This window comes from Oncorhynchus tshawytscha, linkage group LG28, assembly GCF_018296145.1.
Source record: "Oncorhynchus tshawytscha isolate Ot180627B linkage group LG28, Otsh_v2.0, whole genome shotgun sequence".
Taxonomy (NCBI): domain Eukaryota; kingdom Metazoa; phylum Chordata; class Actinopteri; order Salmoniformes; family Salmonidae; genus Oncorhynchus; species Oncorhynchus tshawytscha.
This window is the reverse complement of record NC_056456.1, coordinates 36,328,091-36,349,340: the sequence shown is the minus strand read 5'-3', so window position 1 is coordinate 36,349,340 and position 21,250 is coordinate 36,328,091. Positions and strand designations below refer to the sequence as shown.

Below are 21,250 nucleotides of genomic sequence, written 5' to 3'. Positions count from 1 at the left end.
CCGATTTTGCTGCAATCTATATGCTATATTTTAACATTTTGTCCTCGCTCGTGTGTATCTAATGTATATATGTTTTTTTTTAAAGGTAGACAAAATGTTGTCCCAGTCAGCACTATCTCTCCTTTATTAAATCCCACAGTAAGAGGATTGTGGGCCTTGTAGGAATCCTAAAGGAAACCCATTGGTTCATTGTGTAATTCGTGGTCAAAAGACACTACAACTCCCATGGCAACTTTGTGAATCATATGTTTCGTGGTGTTCGGTTGGACCGAATTTGAGAGATCGCTATCGGAACAGTCAGCCTGGTTGCAGCCAGTAGGCTATAGGTAGACAGCAGTGGGTTTAATCCATCCAGAGTCATGTATAGGGTGAGTTTCTTAAACGTAACCTTCTATCGATTTGGTTCTTTTTTTTATTTTTATTTACATTCACTCTAATTTGAACATATGGATATAAAATTCTGACAATGTTTATGCAACAACTAAATAGCTTAATAATTGCCTCAGGCGAAAATCAGATAACAAGCCTATTATGCATGTGGTTTATAGTATCCATAATACGGTACCCTTTACGAGGTCCGTGTGTATTAATTAGGCCCGTTGATTTCCATGACACATTATGAAAGCCTGTTGAGAACATTTTCATTTTACATTATTGCTGCCATGCAACTTTGTTGTCACAGAGGTGACCGAATGTTAAATCTCTTTAAGAAGTGACGATTCTCCGCCTGTCATCCTGGTTGTGACAAAGCAATGGAACAAGACGAGCTCGAGACCCGGTTTGATGCCGCAGTGCGAGTGATACGGAGTTTACCCGAAGATGGTAGGCTAATTATCCACTAATAACTACACTAGCCTATACATCAAATCGGCCACTGAACTGTGGGCCATGTCCTGCGACCGAGTGGCCTATTTAGCAGTAAGCCTAGCTTGTGTAGCCTATGTCTGAATGAGCACCATTAGAGCTCACTGTGTTGCCACCGTTTTAATTTGGTACCTGCTTGATAGAGGTGATTGGCCTATATTCTCTGTCTTAGATATCGCCTGTTTTGGTTGGCTCTTAAAAGGCACACTGTAAGAAGTTCTGCTGTTCTAAATTTATATAACTGCCTTATCAGCTTAATTGTTTTACTGTTCAATACAGTTATATTAGGCTACTCCTACATTGTTTATGTTTGTGTTGTCATATGATTGAGTGTTTGTAAACAAACAGCCAATTTCATGTCAATCTCATGGACAGTCAGTCCTTGCATAGCTCTGTAGTAGGCAGAGTAGCCGATAAACTGTTGAAATTACAGATTGTGTCTTTAGAGCTGAAGATGAGCAGATTCAACCATTAAAGCGTTGAATTTAAAATAGAAGTCTATTTATACCTTCTGAGGACACACATTTGTATTGTCGGTTGCAGTGAGCTCATGGTAATTGCTGCATTGACTATCGGCTGCAAATGTAACAATAATTCAAAGTATCATGTAAATGGTCAAACTTCCTGAATTATCTTCTTTGTTCTCCTCTCCTATCCTTATTTGCTCTCCTATAGGTCCATATCAGCCAGCGGATGGCATGATGCTCATGTTTTATAGTTACTACAAGCAGGCTGCGCTGGGGCCATGTAATATTCCAAGACCCACAGGATACTGGGACACTGCAGGCAAAGCCAAGTGGTAAATTCTGTTTAAGGACTGGGTCGTGTTCATTAGCGCACACTGTAGCAAAATGTTTTGCAACAGAAAACCTGAAAATGTGTGTTTCTTATTGGACACGTTAAGATAGTATAGAACCTCCCCGCTTCACTCCGTTTTGGATCGCTTTCTTCCATTTTGTGCCGACTGAACACGACCCTGGTGAAGGGTGTTGTTCTAGCAATAGGTTATCAAATCAGATGAAAGATGAGGATGTTATAAAAAGAAAAATACTGCATGCCTTCAGTACTGAGACATGTACGAGATATGCCAGCATAGAGCAAGAGCACTTCTGAAACCCTTTGAAATGATGCAGAAGAATGGCCCAGCGAGGCTAAGACCAATGAAAAGTCGAAAAATGGGTTGTGTTTTTACCTCGAGGTTATTAAAAGTTTCGCGATTAAGGAATATCACTGAATCATTTGGACTGGGATATTATGGGATATGCTTAAGCCACAAAGGTGAATAACCATGTTTATTCTATAGTGCATGGAATATGAGTCATTCAATCAAACTACCCACTGCAACATGTGTAATATACCATACTACCATCTTATTGCTGCACAATAACAGATTTATTAGCCACAAAAAGGCATTTCAACTATTAAAACCTGCTAATTTGCTGTATGATCAGACCAAATTCTGAGAGATTTTATTTCAAATATCTGATTCTGTGTTTACAATAGTTTCTTCCTGGTTATCTCAAGGCCCTATGTTAATAGCATATCTTGCATGGGGGTCCATGGATTCATAATGAAATCCCTACTCTGAAAAAAAGTATGTTGTTAGTCTGTCTCAACATTATTGAGGTTATGCAGCATTTCTTTTCTCACCTGAGTTCGTATGAGACACAAAGGTTGTTTGTTGCCAGGGACGCATGGAACTCACTGGGGAACATGTCGAAGGAGGAAGCCATGCAAGCGTACGTCAATGACATTCAGCTGGTAAGCATTTTTACTATGTCATCTTGACTAAATAAAAGAAGAGGAAGCAACTGCATGCTTGTACTATTGTTTTACCCTGCAGGCAGATACATTTCTCTTTCGTTAAATTGATGAAAGCACATTTACTCTATATTGAAACACCAATATATTAACAATCACATTTCTGGAAGATTCTGGAGACTCTTCCAGTCACAGAGGAGGTGTCTGATCTGCTGGAGGCTCTCGGGGGGTATTTCTTCGAAGAAGTGGAGGGAGGAGTGGAGGAAGAGAAGGAAGAGGACAAGAGGGCCTACAGCAGGCCTTTCGCAGCAGCTGCAGGTGCCTGGTCAAAATGGATGCTGTTTTGAACACTGTAGAACAACACACATCAGTTTGACTGAACACAACAATACGATAACCCCAACACATCTAGGCGTACAATTGTTCAATGATTTATGTGTTTATTGATTATTAATTAACCACTCTCATAGTCTATAAATAGTCACTAAAGAGTCAATATATTCACACAGAAGGAGATTGTTCCACCTCAAGGAGGGTTTAGCTCTGAGGAAGATTGATCTCTTGCTTATGTTAACCTTTCCTTGCTATTAGCAGAGAAGGCATTTGGACTAATAATTCATAGTCGCCTTTTTGTCTTTTTGCTCAGTGGAAATGCAGATGCAAACTGGGTATATCCACAAACCAAAGATGGAAGGCAAGTGTTTGTGTGGTAGCGTTGGTCCTAAACTCCATTCTCCAAGGGTCCACAGTGAACTCATGTCAGTCATCCTCACCTTGTAATCAGCAATCAGTTCTGATGAAGGAAGAGAGATGATGAGTGGACTGTTGTCTATGGCAACAATTAAAGGGATAGTTGATCCAAATTACCCATTTACCTCATATTATGGAAAACTAGAAAGTAGTCTATGGACCCAAGAATCGGTGATATATGATATGAGTTTGTCTACTTACAGTAGCTATAGTTTAGCATTAGCATAATTGATTGCATGGTGCAAGCAGGACTCCTGTTAGCCTGCGCTAAAAAGCAAACCTAAAGGTATCCATAAGTTGACTTCAATTTGACATTTTGGTGAACTATCCCTTTAAGGAAATAAGTGCAAAGATGTTGAAGGCTGGATGAGTAGAGAACCTCATTTTGTTGTGTTTTGTTGCATGGTTGATTGGTTGTTTTATCTTTGAAAGTGTCTGGTATTGTCTCAATAGTAGAAAAGTCTGTTGCTAATAAATAGCAGCCTGTTGGTGTTAGCTGTGTAGTTGTGTAACTTGTGCTGAGCTTTGTGAACGGTGGTTGTGATGCATAGAATGCTAAATGTTGTGGCAATGTAGATGCAGTCGGTGTTATCTAGAGTAGACACAGTCGGTGTTACCTAGAGTAGACACAGTCGGTGTTATCTAGAGTAGATACAGTCGGTGTTACCTAGAGTAGATACAGTCGGTGTTACCTAGAGTAGATACAGTCGGTGTTATCTAGAGTAGATACAGTCGGTGTTATCTAGAGGAGATACAGTCGTTATCTAGTGTAGATGCAGTCGGTGTTATCTAGAGTAGCTCATTATAATTATAAAGAGGTTATAATAAGGTGTCTTGTACATTTTATTGCACTGCTCAGGCTTTGGGAGTCTGGAAATCTGGAAGGATATTCAAACCAAAGTCCCAGAAAGCAAAATAAATGGCATGACTATGACTGACAAGGAGGAAAGCAAAAGCACTGATAAGGAGGAAGAGGAGGAGAAGGAGGAGGAGAAAGTGGACAGTGATGAGGAGGAGGAAGAGGAGAAGGAGGAGGAGAAAGTGGACAGTGATGAGGAGGAGAAGGAGGAGGAGAAAGTGGACAGTGATGAGGAGGAAGAGGAGAAAGTGGACAGTGATGAGGAGGAGGAGAAGGAGGAGGAGAAAGTGGACAGTGATGAGGAGGAAGATGCAGATGATGAAGCGGAGGAGGAGAGAGGTACCGCAAATTGTACATATCATATTTTGAGCTGTTTCTCTACACAACAACTTAGTTATGAATACTATGTAGCATAACGTATTAACAAGCCAAACATGGTTATACTTACGACAGTGCTATAACTATGGGTAGCTATAAAGCAGTTCAAGTGGAAGATGAGGACTGAATTTGACATGGTTCTGTATGTTACCATAAAAGAGACTTCAGGACTTTTATTTCGGAGATAAAATGTCCCTAGGCCGTGGTTACATCAGTTTGTCACAATTTAAACCATAACCTCTCTATATCACTATGAAACAAAGTACCGGGAGGACCATTGTTATGTCAGTGTTGAGTCATGTCAGGTTTATAACTATAATATGCTTATTAACATGACACTAATTGTCATACTGTCCGTCAGAGAGGAAGTCCCCAGGCCCTGACATGAATCTGCTCAGGGTGAAGGACCGCAGGTGGAGGTCAGAGGTCAGCTCGTCCAACGGCAGTGTGGAGCCCAGCGTCTCCTCCATGACCAATGGGACACAGAGCTCCCTCAACAGTGAGGTGGAGGAAGAGGAACTGGCCTACTCCAAAGATCCCCTACTGGAGAACCGCTACAGGCATCTGAACAGACACCTCAGTGGTAAGCACCACCTCCAGTAGGTGGGGTGGGTTAGTTAGTAGGACCCAACTGTAGGTACTGTATTTGAGAGCACCTGTAGGAGAGACGAAACTAGGGCTGTGGCGGTCATGACATTTTGTCAGCCGGTAATTGTCATGCAATTAACTGCTGGTCTCACAGTAATTGTCAGTTAATTAACATAAACACATTTAGCATCTCCTGGCTTCCACACATAGCCTTCAAGCCACTGATGCAGACCTTTGGAACATCTACATTTTAAAAAGTCTAATAAATCCATTTAATAAATCCATTATTTATTTTAGACAGGTAAGCAGGTGGCCTAGTGGTTAGAGCTTTGGGCCAGTAATCGAAAGGTTGCTAGATCAAATCCCTGACCTGACGAGGTAAAACATATGTTGTTCTTTCCCTGAACAAGGCTGTTAACCCACTGTTCCTTAGGCTGTCATTGTAAATAAGACTTTGTTCTCAACTAACTTGCCTTGTTAAATTAAACATGATATAAAGAAAATGTAGTCTATTTCAGAAGAACAGAATAGTATATTCTGAGTTGTCTTTATGTTAGGCCCCGATCTCGCTATGCAAAATGGCTGTGGGCTACACTAGTTCATTTAGCAGACAAGATTTGATTAGAATTCTGTGGCATTTTTTAAATATTATTTTATAGTATGAAGAATACAATTGAACATAGCTGAATGAAAAATAAAATATATTTTCTCCAAACTATTTCCGAGAGAGTGAGCACATGCGGCTATTCTGTGTTGAACTGTTAACAAAGAAACAGAACGTGTTATTATAAAGGTGAATTTTTATGGTTAAATTGATCTTCCTTAAGCTTGAAACTCACATGCCGCCTATGAATGCCAGGTAGGCTACACCGGTGGTAAAGCAGATTAAATATGCTTCATTTTAAGAATTGAGCGATAAATATAGCAAGACGAGAAAGCTGGGATTCTCTTTTTTCAATAATGGCCTCTGTTTTCACACGCGGTTGTGCTATGACTGGGCTTAAAAGAACACATTTCGCTCTGTAGGCTCTCCAACCGTGTTCCTGGGGTCTACCCCCCTCTCGACAGCACCCGCAACCCAAAACATCTTCCCGTGGGAAGTGCTTTCATTAAGCATGGATCTATCCAGGGGTAAACAGCTCAGGCCCTCAAGTTCCAGCAGTCCTGCTGGTTTTCATTTCTTCGTGTTACTGATTGGCTGTAGAGAACACACCAGGTAGAATCAGTCCCTAGTAAAAAAGGAAATATGCAGGTCTGTGGTCATCAAGGACTGGATCTGTACACTTAATATATGCAGATCAATGCTTGACGTGTCAATAACCTGACAATGATGTGGTGTGCTTTGTCTCCTCCACACAGAGCGTCTTCGAGTCAACGACTCGGACAATGAGGAATTCTGTGATTCAATGGAACATTTAGCCATGGAGGAGGTGAGAAGTTCTCTCTTAAGAAATGTTGTGTGTTTGCTCCAGTAAATCAGAACTCGCTCCCGCCCTTCTATTTATTCGTTTGGTTCGCGTTTTGGGTAATGACAATGCAAAAGGAGCGCTCCCATTGGCCATCTCTGCATGATTATGATTGGTTGTCTTCACAGGAATCGGGAATACCCAGGGTACACTCCTCCGGGACAAGGGCAAGTCAAGCTAAGAGGAGGAGTCTTCAGGGAGAGACCGTGGATGAGGACCTGAGTCTCCAGGAAGACTCCCCTCACAGGGAGGGGCTTCATACAGAACGACGTGACAGTTGCTGGTCAATGAGTGGAATAGGTGGGGTCTGTATGGTCTTACTGTTTAAAATAAATCATGAAAAAAAGTATAAATCAATAGCATTTGATCCCTTGATTGACTTGAAACCTTTTTCCTGTGCTTCTGGGCTTTTATTCATAAAGCGTCTCAGAGTTGAAGTGTTGTCGAGGATCAGCTCCATCCGGTCCATGTTTTATGTTCTAAAAGGCCAAACTGATCCGAGATCAGCACTTCTACTCCGAGACGCATGTGACGTTTTGTAACTACAGGCCATGAAGTCCATAGAGTGATGCTGGCTCACTGTCCATTGTTTGTGGTATAGGTTCCAGGTCATCGGGGCTAGGTTGCGGGTCACAGATTTTTACCAGTGAAAATGCTGCAGAGGGCTGGGTTATGCAGATCAGGACTGAGGCTGTTGCCAGTGCTAACCTTAACGAGCACATCGCCATGGCGCTGACCAGGCTGCAGGAGGACATGGCTAACGTGCTTCAGAGGCTTAACACTCTGGAGGCCCTGACCACATTACAGGTGAGACCCCGGTCTAAAAACCATAGAGATAAAACAGTACTTTTTATTTTTATAAAACTGTGTCACAATACAGTCTAAAATTATATCTGAATCATAAGTGAGACCACCATAGTCTACATTTTGTGTGTGTTCATTTTCAGACTAGATCACTTTCTCAGGCTAGACAAGATGACTCCTTATCCCTGGCAAGAAAGGTATGTGCTTCTGTCTAACGAACAAAAATATAAACGCAACATACAACAATTTCAAAGATTTTACTGAGTTACAGATCATGTAAGGAAATTCGGTCAATTAAAATAAATTCATTAGGTCCTACTCTATGGCTTTCACATGACTGTTGGTTGGTGGCCTACCAGTTGTGCCGGTGGCCAATAGGTCCCTGGATCGGGTCCCCGATTTGACATGGTGGGAGATCTGTTGACTTGCCCTTGGGCGGGTTGCTTGAACCTGGTTGTCCCTGTGGGTCTCTCTGGATGGGAGTCTGCTAGATGACTGAATGTGATGTAAATGTTGAATGGCTTCACTGCAGGTAGATTGTATGTTTTAATATTCAATTTAAAAAAAATATAGAGATTTTTTTAAACAGATATATGTGTCTGTTATAGTCACAGATACCTTAAAAAAAATGGGCCTCACAATGGGCCTCTGGATCTCGTCACGGTATTTCTATGCATTGCAATTGCCATCGATAGAATGAAATTGTTTTATTTGTCCATAGTTTATGCCTGCCCATGCCATAACCCCACCGCCACCGTGGGGAACTCTGTTCACAAAAATGACATCAGTCATACACGTGGTCTGAGGGTGCGAGGCCGGTTGTACTTACTGCCAAATTCTCTAAAACAACATTGGAGGCGGTTTATGGTAGAGAAATTAACATTAAATTCTCTGACAACAGCTCTGTTGCACATTTCTGCAGTCAGCATGCCAATTTCATGCTCCCTAAAAGTTTGAGACATCTGTGGCATTGTGTTGTGTGTCAAAACTGCACATTTTAGAGTGGTATTTTATTGTCCCCCAGCACAAGGTGCATCTGTGTAATGATCAAACTGTTTAATCAGCTTCTTGATATGCCACACCTGTCAGGTGGATAGATTATCTTGGCAAAGGAGAAATGCTCACTCACAGGGATGTAAACAAAATGGTGTATAAAAGTGAAATAAGCTGTTTGTGCGTATGGAACATTTCTGGAGTCTTTTATCCCATCACTTTAAACATTGCGTTTATATTTTCTGTTCAGTGTATTCATTCTTAGAAGTCTAAGCTGACATATGTTTTAAGATTGTCATACCATGGGTCATTTAGCTATTTGATTTTGAATTTGACGACCCCTTTAGGTATAAAACAAATACATATAAAATTAAATATTTGAACAAATATTTAATTTGGCCTTTATTACTATAGAAATGCATTGAATAACACATTCATAAATGGCAAAAAAAAGACATTCAAAAAATAAAGCATAAGGAATAAGTTAAAAAAATATAGATATATTTCACCTTTATTTAACCAGGTAGGCAAGTTGAGAACAAGTTCTCATTTACAATTGCGACCTGGCCAAGATAAAGCAAAGCAGTTCGACACATACAACAACACAGAGTTACACATGGAGTAAACAAACATACAGTCAATAATACAGTAGAAACAGGTCTATGTAAGGTTTTCAATCTTCTGTCTAACTATTAAATAATAGTAAAAAAAAATATATAGGATTCACAATGCCAGAATCATACCGTTTTTTTTTTTCATTGAATATCTTAAAACGTATACACGAAAGAGAATGCTAAACAAGAGAAGTCTCTTTAACAAGATATTTACTCTTTAATGTCAGCATGGTTGAGAGAGTTGTCTTTTTTTGGTTTTCCAGAGTCCTTCGTGGTGGCCTTTGCACCTGTCTCCTACCACTGTGGTGTTTGCTACAGTCTGGCCTTTGATTTCTCATTGGCTGGTTCATATTTACCTGCAACGAAAGAGGAAGTGAGTGTACTGTGTGTTCTATACTGTATGTCATCTGTTCCCTGTGAATCAGAGCCATGTATAAATATATAGAAAATATCTCTGGTCTATGGCTTTACTGTAGAGGTGCTTATATTTTCAATTGTTCTATCAGTGTTCTATCAGTGTTCTATCTATGTCATAGGTATTCTAACCTTGTGCAGAATATGTGCACCTTTAGGTTCAGGGACGTGTACTATATACAGTGGGGCAAAAAAGTATTTAGTCAGCCACCAATTGTGCAAGTTCTCCCACTGAAAAAGATGAGAGAGGCCTGTACTTTTCATCATAGGTACACTTCAACTATGACAGATGAAATGAGAAAAAAAAATCCAGAAAATCACATTGTAGGATTTTTAATGAATTTATTTGCAAATTATGGTGTAAAATAAGTATTTGGTCAATAACAAAAGTTTATCTCAATACTTTGTTATACACCCTTTGTTGGCAATGACAGAGGTCAAATGTTTTCTGTAAGTCTTCACAAGGTTTTCACACACTGTTGCTGGTATTTTGGCCCATTCCTCCATGCAGATCTCCTCTAGAGCAGTGATGTTTTGGGGCTGTTGCTGGGCAACACAGACTTTCAACTCCCTCCAAAGATTTTCTATGGGGTTGAGATCTGGAGACTGGCTAGGCCACTCCAGGACCTTGAAATGCTTCTTACGAAGCCACTCCTTCGTTGCCCGGGTGGTGTGTTAGGGATCATTGTCATGCTGAAAGACCCAGCCACGTTTCATCTTCAATGCCCTTGCTGATGGAAGGAGGTTTTCACTCAAAATCTCACAATACATGGCCCCATTCATTCTTTCCTTTACACGGATCAGTCCTCCTGTTCCCTTTGCAGCAAAACAACCCCAAAGCATGATGTTTCCACCCCCATGCTTCACAGTAGGTATGGTGTTCTATGGATGCAACTCAGCATTCTTTGTCCTCCAAACATGACGAGTTGAGTTTTTACCAAAAAGTTATATTTTGGTTTCATCTGACCATATGACATTCTCCCAATCTTCTTCTGGATCATCCAAATGCTCTCTAGCAAACTTCAGACAGGCCTGGACATGTACTGGCTTAAGCAGGGGGACACGTCTGGCATTGCAGGATTTGAGTCCCTGGCGGCATAGTGTGTTACTGATGGTAGGCTTTGTTACTTTGGTCCCAGCTCTCTGCAGGTCATTCACTAGGTCCCCCGTGTGGTTCTGGGATTTTTGCTAACTGTTCTTGTGATCATTTTGACCCCACGGGGTGAGATCTTGCGTGGAGCCCCGGATCGAGGGAGATTATCAGTGGTCTTGTATGTCTTCCATTTCCTAATAATTGCTCCCACAGTTGATTTCTTCAAACCAAGCTGCTTACCTATTGCAGATTCAGTCTTCCCAGCCTGGTGCAGGTCTACAATTTTGTTTCTGGTGTCCTTTGACAGCTCTTTGGTCTTGGCCATAGTGGAGTTTGGAGTGTGACTGTTTGAGGTTGTGGACAGGTGTCTTTTATACTGATAACAAGTTCAAACAGGTGCCATTAATACAGGTAACAAGTAGAGGACAGAGGAGCCTCTTAAAGAAGAAGTTACAGGTCTGTGAGAGCCAGAAATCTTGCTTGTTTGTAGGTGACCAAATACTTATTTTACACCATAATTTGCAAATAAATTCATTAAAAATCCTCCAATGTGATTTTCTGGAATTTTTTTTCTCATTTTGTCTGTCATAGTTGAAGTGTACCTATGATGAAAATGACAGGCCTCTCTCATCTTTTTAAGTGGGAGAACTTGCACAATTGGTGGCTGACTAAATACTTTTTTGCCCCACTATATGTTATCAGTTTGTCACATTGATCAAAACCAATCAGGTCATTATACTAATGTGTTGTTCAACGTTTCTCTTTTCAGAAAGATAAGCTGAGGATCGAGTGTTGTTATTCAAGCAAGCCAAACTCGAGGGAGAATTGCCTCTACTTTTGTATAGAAATTGTACTTTTCATTTAAATTCTCTAAATGGCACTGTTTGGCACTGGACACCAGCTGTAATTGTACAGAGAGGTGATTTGTAATACAAGGTTTGCTTACCACTTGAAAAATGTGTAATATTATTTTGACACCCCACTAATGCCATACAATATTGTAACTTCATGGATCGGTTTCCCGGATTCCTATTGGACTAAAAACCACTTTCAATGGGGATTCTCCATTGAAGTCCAAGAGCTGGGCTCTTATAGCTTAATATTTTCTTACCACAATGACATAGTGAACCACAGACTTGCTTGACCATTTGCTCTAATTTAAAACAGGGTGCAGCGGCACAATATATATTACCCCTTTGTCACCTAGAATTATATTATGGTTTCCGTTTCTCAAAAATAGGCAATACATGAAAGTTTGTCAAATGTATACCCATAAAAGTAGTGTACACTGGCCTCCAAACAAAATGTCACAAGTTTTACATGGCACTGCCTGAGGGGGATCAAGACACAATAGATCTATTGATGTGGCGTTGAGGTCTATGGACAGAACTAGATTTTATACAGTATTTATTAACCATATTATAGTATATACTTAAGCGTACTCCTACTTGACATTGATGTTGATGAATAACCTTCCAACTAACACTAATGGATTATATATTAATATTGTATTCCCAATATAGCTAAATATTTCAGAATATTTATCAAAGAAATCCCAGAAGAACATACAACATTCATTAATACAGAGGGATGAGGAAGGTTTCTGTGTGGATCAAAGGCTGAAAATTATTGTACAATATCTGCTGTCTATTATCATTTGCAATGAGCCCAAATCATTCACTTTCAGAAAGAAATCCTGTAGGAATGGTTCATTTTCCTAATCTTATGTAGAGATTGTAGGTTTATTTTCATAATGTTATGTAGAGATTGTAGGTTTATTTTCTTAATGTGAACACATTGTGTAATTTATGAGAAATGAATGACAGAAAACAACACTATAGTGCAAAAATATTGTATTTGTAGTATTTAATTCAATTACAAAGAATGTATCTAAGTAGCCAATTGATGATTATACAATTATAACCAGAGATGCACCTGCAAATTGCAATAAAGCCTTGTTCACAATGCAGACCTTAATGCTCAAATCAGTTTTTTATTTCTTCAAATCTGTTTTGGAATACTGACTGTCCAAACAGCAAGTTAAAAGTGACCAAATTGGATTTGTGTGTTCAGACAGCAGTCATTTGCTGACATGGATATACTAGTTGTCATAGTAACCACTGGTGTGTGCGCAGTGGTGTCATTATACCTAAGTGAGTGGCAGCCTAGAGCGGTAGATTAACGAGAACGTCGTTTTCCCGACATAAACTGACCAAGACGCACCTCCAAAAATCACTCACATATTTCTGCCCCCAAAAACAATGAACACTTCTCACCCAGTTGCATATGAGCTATTAAGCAGAGCGCTGATGTCGCCCCATGATAAGCAGCGCCCACTTTGCGAAAGTCACAGGCCCAAAATATGTATTATGTCGATGCCCAGCACGCCTCCCCATGGTGCTGTTGGAGAGAAGCTGCGCTGCGGCTCTCCACTATGGATCCAGATAGCTGCCAAAAGGTTGAATATACGTATCGTTAGGATCGTAAGAAAATCCATATCGTAAGAAAAAAACATACATGAAACTAAATGTGAAATTTCATCTGTGAACATACAACCACCATACTCGCCAGTTGAGTTTCCTTCACATTTAGGTAGCTAATGTAATGGATGTGTTTTCCAGCGTAAATCTAGACAGCACTAGCTGTATTATGCCTACAACTATGAAGTTTCAGTCCGCTAGGTGTCTCTCTAGAGCATGGGCATGTCTCTGGGTGACGTGGACATCCCCATGCATGCACCTTATCAACATATGACTAATTCAGTATTACACCATCCCATTCTCTGGGCTCTGTCTTTAATCATAACCAGTAGTATCTACCAGGAATAATCAATCATAACCAGTAGTATCCACCAGGAATAATCAATCATAACCAGTAGTATCTACCAGGAATAATGAATCATAACCAGTAGTATCTACCAGGAATAATGAATCATATCCTGTAGTATCTACCAGGAATAATCCATCATAACCAGTAGTATCTACCAGGAATAATCAATCATAACCAGTAGTATCCACCAGGAATAATTAATCATAACGGGTAGTATCTACCAGAAATAATGAATCATATCCAATAGTATCCACCAGGAATAATGAATCATAACCAGTAGTATCCACCAGGAATAATGAATCATAACGAGTAGTATCTACCAGGAATAATGAATCATAACGAGTAGTATCTACCAGGAATAATGAATCATATCCTGTAGTATCTACCAGGAATAATCAATCATAACCAGTAGTATCTACCAGGAATAGTCAATCATATCCTGTAGTATCTACCAGGAATAATCAATCATAACCAGTAGTATCTACCAGGAATAATGAATCATAACCAGTAGTATCCACCAGGAATAATGAATCATAACCAGTAGTATCTACCAGGAATAATGAATCATAACCAGTAGTATCTACCAGGAATAATGAATCATAACCAGTAGTATCCGCCAGGAATAATCAATCATAACCAGTAGTATCTACCAGGAATAATCAATCATAACCAGTAGTATCCACCAGGAATAATGAATCATAACGGGTAGTATCTACCAGAAATAATGAATCATATCCAATAGTATCCACCAGGAATAATGAATCATAACCAGTAGTATCCACCAGGAATAATGAATCATAACGAGTAGTATCTACCAGGAATAATGAATCATAACGAGTAGTATCTACCAGGAATAATGAATCATATCCTGTAGTATCTACCAGGAATAATCAATCATAACCAGTAGTATCTACCAGGAATAGTCAATCATATCCTGTAGTATCTACCAGGAATAATCAATCATAACCAGTAGTATCTACCAGGAATAATGAATCATAACATGTAGTATCTACCAGGAATAATGAATCATAACCAGTAGTATCCACCAGGAATAATGAATCATAACCAGTAGTATCTACCAGGAATAATGAATCATAACCAGTAGTATCCACCAGGAATAATGAATCATAACCTGTAGTATCCACCAGGAATAATGAATCATAACCAGTAGTATCTACCAGGAATAATCAATCATAACCAGTAGTATCCACCAGGAATAATGAATCATAACCAGTAGTATCCACCAGGAATAATCAATCATAACCTGTAGTATCCACCAGGAATAATGAATCATAACCAGTAGTATCTACCAGGAATAATCAATCATAACCAGTAGTATCCACCAGGAATAATGAATCATAACCAGTAGTATCCACCAGGAATAATCAATCATAACCAGTAGTATCTATCAGGAATAATGAATCATAACCTGTAGTATCTACCAGGAATAATGAATCATAACCAGTAGTATCCACCAGGAATAATGAATCATAACCACCAGGAATAATGAATCATAACCACTACCAGGAATAATCAATCATAACCAGTAGTATCATAATGAATCATAACCAGTAGTATCCACCAGGAATAATCAATCATAACCTGTAGTATCCACCAGGAATAATGAATCATAACCAGTAGTATCTACCAGGAATAATCAATCATAACCAGTAGTATCCACCAGGAATAATGAATCAAACCAGTAGTATCCACCAGGAATAATCAATCATAACCAGTAGTATCTATCAGGAATAATGAATCATAACCTGTAGTATCTACCAGAATAATGAATCCAAATGAATCATAACCAGTAGTATCCACCAGGAATAATGAATCAGGTTTGAGTATAACCAGGAATAATGAATCATATCCAATAGTATCCACCAGGAATAATGAATCATAACCAGTAGTATCCACCAGGAATAATGAATCATAACCAGTAGTATCCACCAGGAATAATGAATCATAACCAGTAGTATCTACCAGGAATAATCAATCATAACCAGTAGTATCTACCAGGAATAATGAATCATAACCAGTAGTATCCACCAGGAATAATTAATCATAACCAGTAGTATCCACCAGGAATAATGAATCATAACCAGTAGTATCCACCAGGAATAATGAATCATAACCAGTAGTATCTACCAGGAATAATGAATCATAACCAGTAGTATCCACCAGGAATAATGAATCATAACCAGTAGTATCCACCAGGAATAATGAATCATAACCAGTAAACACTAATGCTTCATTTCTAAATGACGTCAAAGTGTTGGAATGTACCCCGACTATACTTACATTTAAAAAAATGTTTTTTGAAAATGGTGCCTTCTGGTTTGCTTCATATAAGGAATTTGAAATGATGTATACTTTTACTTTTGATACTAAAGTATATTTAAAACCAAATTATTTTAGACTTTTGTCAAGTAGTATTTTTTCTGGGTGACTTTCACTTGAGTCATTTTCTATTAAGGTATCATTACTTTTACTCAAGTATGACAATTTCAGACAACTGGGTACTTTTTCCATCACTGATTTTGGTATATATATGGCATATATATATATATATATATAATTTATCATATAAAGTAATATCCAATCCAACAATTTAAGTATGGATTTTCTTACGATCGTAACAATATGTACGTTCAACCTTTTAGCAGCTATCTGGCTCCATACATCTATGGCATTGTGTTGTGTGACAAAACTGCATATTTTAGAGTGGTATTTTATTGTCCCCAGCACAAGGTGCACCTGTGTAATATGCCACACCTGTCAAATGGATGGATTATCTTGGCAAAGGAGAAATGCTCACTAACAGGGATATTAACAAATTTGTGCACACAATCTGAGAGCAATAATTTTTTGGAGCATATGGAACATTTCTGGGATCTTTTATTTCAGCTCGTGAAAAATGGGACCAACACTTTACATGTTGCGTTTATATTTTTGTTCAATATATATTGAGCATTTTTGCTGACCACTGGGCAATGTCCGGTCCCCCTACCAAGATGAGCCGGCCCGGTTTTCTAATTGGCTGAGTTTATGTGGCGCAAATGTCCATTCAAAGTCAAACGCGCAAATGTGAGACCCGCTCTGACTCTTGTCAGTCACTCAGTCAAAACAGAAAAACGGAATGGTGGTGCCGAAAAAGCAGAAACCAAAAAAGGGCCATTGTAGCCTACGCTGCTAAATGTGTAAAATTAACAGAATTATTTTCTAAAACTTCTGGTTCTGCTGGTCCAAGTCATGCGTCCGTGTCTGTGGGTGCAGTAGAGGTAGGAAGAAAACAGAGAGACGCACCACTCACGCACGTTAATCACGTTCTCATCCACAGTTATTATGCAAGTAAAGTCATTCAAATAAATCCCAACAGCTGTAATGGAAACAGGAAGTGTCAGTACAATTTTATAAATTCCGATAGATAATTTATTAATTCGACATGGTGAGATATTTTTGTGTCGGTAAAATGAATTATGCGAGAAATGACGAGAAATTGCGGTGAAAACGCCTTTATATGCAAATATTGATATAATAACCATAATATCGAAGTAAACTTGGGAGTCAAGCGATGACATGGTGTGTGGTCCTCCCACGGAATGAGTTTGATGCTCCTAGCCAATAAATGTCGAGGGTCATCTGGTGACATGATGATCGATGCTTGACTGTCGTTTGACAAATACAAATATTCTCGCTCTTATCCATGATAATCTAATGATGTAGACTATCCTACCTGCAGAGTCTACCCACACTGTATCTGCGAGCCGTTGGCTAGAGTGCACGTGCCAAATCCAGATGAGGCACATTTGCTATTTAATGCAAGAGTTTGTGACAAAACCATCGGTACAGTTGAACATGAGATGGAAACAGATTGAATATTTAATTTTTCTCCATTTTGTGTGCACCGCGTAATTATGTACTTCTTTTTATCCACAACAAGTACATTTGGTGGAAACACACCACTACCTTTACATGGACACTAATAATTCGATTTAAACGGATTATGGTAGTAGGCAGATTATGCAATAGTCTTGTAAACACCTTACAATGCTTATTTTGACCGGCGTAAAGTCAAAATCGAAGTAAACGTACGCCGATTAAAACACCGGGTTTTCTGAGCAATCTTTCGAATTATTTGGACAAGTAAACGCCTTGACCGGTGTTTCAGCGGTGTATCTGATCTGCGCGTGTCCCAGCAGCCGAGCGAGCCTCTCCTTACCTCGGAACTACTGAATGTAGGCGTAGTAGAAGTCGTTTTCAAATACAAACGTTATAAATCCGAAATCAGAATCAAATATTGCTTCCCAAAAATAACATGTTCGTTGTACTTGAACGTTTATTTTGATTGGCGATTTTCTGCATTTATCAGTGCCATCAGGTAACCCGATTTCAGATGTGTCCATGGAAGTGTAAGAGGATCGTTCTTTCTGCAAATCATGTACACGTTTTAATCGAACTATTACATAAATCTGTCTATACACAATAATCGCATTATTATGTGCATGTAACCGACTGTTGGGAAAATGTGCATATTTGATAATATTCGTATGAAACTCAGTCGCCAATTGGATGGAAACCTGGCTACTACAGAACCGCTATACAATACAACGTTCGCGTAGGGGTGGTAATCTTGAATTTAGTCTTCTCCAAACAGAATGCAGGTGGATGTTATATTTAAAAAGTCTCCGCCCATCAGGAATTAATGAATAATTGCTATTGAAATGTTTTCTGTAACTTGTATATTGCATCTTATTGGTGTTCGATACCCCCATCTAGTGGCCTCAATAGCTCACTTCTCTATTACAATCCCGTATTTTTTTATACTGAAGAAATGTTCACATGAAATATGTAAACGCAATAATTGATGATATTTTTCTGTCTGCATTAGTGCATTTTGTATATAATCTAGATCATGCATTATATTGTACTAGATACTGATTCATAGAATTGATGCATTTTCTTGCTTGATCATGTGACATGCAATTATCCTTGAAATACAGCAGGGGAGAAGGGGGAGACCTAGTCAGTTGAACAACTGAATGCCTCCAACTGAAATGTGTCTTCCGCATTTAACCCAACCCCTCTGAATCAGAGAGGTGCGGGGGGCTGCCTTAATCGACATCCACGTCTTTAGGCACAGAAAAAGCCATATCTCAGACTGGCCAATAAAAAGAAAATATTAAGATGGGCAAAATAACACAGACACTGGACAGAGGAACTCTGCCTAGAAGGCCAGCATCCCAGAGTCGCCTCTTTACTGTTGACGTTGAGACTGGTGTTTTGCGGGTACTATTTAATGAAGCTGCCAGTTGAGGACTTGTGAGGTGTCTGTTCCTCAAACTAGACACTCTAATGTACTTGTCCTCTTGCGCAGTGTGTACCGGGGCCTCCCATTCCTCTTTCTATTCTGGTTAGAGCCCGTTTGCGCTGTTCTGTGAAGGGAGTAGTATACAGTGTTGTACAAGATCTTCAGTTTCTTGTCAATTTCTCACATAGAATAGCCTTCATTTCTCAGAAAAAGTATAGACTGACAAGTTTCAGAAGAAAGTACTTTGTTTCTGGCCATTTTGAGCCTGTAATCAAACCCACAAATGCTGATGCTCCAGATACTCAACTAGTCTAAAGAAGGCCCGTTTTATTGCTTGTTTAATCAGAACAATAGTTTTCAGCTGTGCTAACATAATTGCGAAAGGATTTTCTAATTAACAATTAGCCTTTTAAAATGATAAACTTGGATTAGCTAACACAACGTGCCATTGGAACACTGGAGTGATGGTTGATGATAATAGACCTCTGCTGTTTCCAGCTACAACAGTCACTTACAACATTAACAATGTCTACACTGTATTTCTGATAAATTTGACGTTATTTTAATGGACAATTTTTTTTGTTGCTTTTCTTTCAAAAACAAGGGACATTTCTAAGTGACCCCAAACATTTGAATAGTAGTGTGTATATATATATATATAAATAATCACATTTACATAAGTATTCATACCCTTTACTCAGTACTTTGTTGAAGTACCTATGGCAGTTATTACAGCTTCGAGTCTTCTTGGGTGTGACGCTACAAGCTTGGCACACCTGTATTTGGGGAGTTACTCCCATTATTCTCTGTATATCCTCTCAAGCTCTGTCAGGTTGGATGAGGAGTGTTGCTGCACAGCTATTTTCAGGTGTCTCCAGAGATGTTCAATATGGTTGAAGTCCGGGCTCTGGCTGGGCCCCTTAAGGACATTCAGAGACTTGTCCCGAAGCCACTCCTGCGTTGTCTTGGCTGTGTGCTTAGGGTTGTTGTCCTTTTGGAAGGTAAACCTTTGCCCCAGTCTGAGGTCTCGAGCGCTCTGGAGCTTCACCGTAGGTTTCCTCCAGAGCGCTCAGCATGGCATTCACGCCAAAGAGTTCAAACATGGTTTCATCAGACCAGAGATTCTTGTTTCTCATGGTCTGAGAGTATTTAGGTGCCTTTTGGCAAACGCCAAGCGGGCTGTCATGTGCCTTTTACTGAGGGGTCATTTCTGTCTGGCCACTCTACCATAAAGGCCTGATTGGTGGAGTGCTGCAGAGATGGTTGTCCTTCTGGAAGGTTCTCCCATCTCCACAGAGGAACTCTAGAGCTCTATCAGAGTGACCATCAGGTTCTTAGTCACCTCTCTGACACTTCTCTCCCCCGATTGTTCAGTTTGGCTGGGAAACCAGCTTTCAGAAGAGTCTTGGTGATTCCAAACATCTTCCATTTAAGAATGATGGAGGCCACTGTGTTCTTGGGGACCTTCAATGCTGCAGAAATGTTGTGGTACACTTCCCCCAGATCTGTGCCTCAACACAATCCTGTCTCGGCGCTCTAAGGACAGTTCCTTTAACCTCATGTCTTGGCTTTTTCTCTGACATGCACTGTCAACTGTGGGACCTTAGACAGGCGGGTGCCTTTCCAAATCATGTCCAATCAATTGAATTTACCACAAGTGGACTCCAATCAAGTTGTGGAAACATCTCAAGGATGATCAATGGAAACAGGATGCACCTGAGCTCAATTTCAAGTCACATAGCAAAGGGGCTGAATACTTATGTAAATAAGACATTTCTGTTTTTGTTTTTTATACATTTGCAAACATTTCTAAAAACCTGTTTTTGCTTTGTCATTATGGGGTATTGTATGTAGATTGATGAGGATTTTGTTTATTTATTTAGTCAATTTAAGAATAAGGTTAACTTAACCAAATGTGGAAAAAGTCAAGGGGTCTGAATACTTTCCAAAGGCACTGTATTTAATAGTATTTAATAGCAATTAACACGTAGGAGTGACAGACAGAGTCACAACAGAGGAGCACAAGGAGAAGCAAAGACTGTGAAAGAGACAGACAGACAGACAGACAGACAGACAGACAGACAGACAGACAGACAGACAGACAGACAGACAGACAGACAGACAGACAGACAGACAGACAGACAGAGACAGAGACAGAGACAGAGACACAGACAGACAGACAGACAGACGTCAGCAGAAAAGATGCAGAGACAGATTGCACAACAGGAAGGCAACAGAGGCACTGTTAGTGGTGAGTTGTATCTCCAGAAGTGCTTTTACATGTTGTATGTGTCTTAAACATAAGCTGGTTAAAACGAGCTGGTTAAAAAAGGAGTGTTTCACCGTCACTGGTACAGTAAAAGATGAGAAATGCTGTACTATAGTTGCCTATGTTGTGTCAGTAGTATTACAGTCTTGTGTGTTTGTGTGTGTGTGTGTGGGGGGGGGGTTGCCCCTGTTATATAGCCAACCTTATGGTTGCTTATGTTACTAAAGCATTATCCATAACTAGCGACAGGAGGGTCT

At 39.6% G+C, this 21,250-nt stretch overlaps 1 protein-coding gene across 4 annotated transcripts; it reads left to right on the top strand.

The window, feature by feature from the left end:
• Positions 1 to 140: 140 nt before the first annotated feature.
• Positions 141 to 12,551, top strand: LOC112227225 (acyl-CoA-binding domain-containing protein 5). 4 transcript variants are annotated; one of them, XM_042307636.1, is made up of 14 exons: positions 141 to 368; positions 714 to 822; positions 1,540 to 1,663; positions 2,553 to 2,625; positions 2,796 to 2,943; positions 3,272 to 3,319; positions 4,235 to 4,573; positions 4,974 to 5,195; positions 6,560 to 6,630; positions 6,795 to 6,966; positions 7,268 to 7,473; positions 7,614 to 7,667; positions 9,341 to 9,450; positions 11,354 to 12,551. In XM_042307636.1, the coding sequence occupies exons 2-14, from the start codon at positions 753 to 755 to the stop codon at positions 11,364 to 11,366; spliced, it is 1,650 nt and encodes a 549-aa protein (XP_042163570.1). In that variant the 5' UTR covers positions 141 to 368; positions 714 to 752; the 3' UTR covers positions 11,367 to 12,551. The 4 variants fall into 4 exon arrangements, with proteins under 4 accessions (XP_042163570.1, XP_042163569.1, XP_042163571.1 ...); XM_042307635.1 differs by having other exon boundaries at positions 711 to 822; XM_042307637.1 differs by lacking the exon at positions 3,272 to 3,319 and having other exon boundaries at positions 711 to 822.
• Positions 12,552 to 21,250: the final 8,699 nt, after the last annotated feature.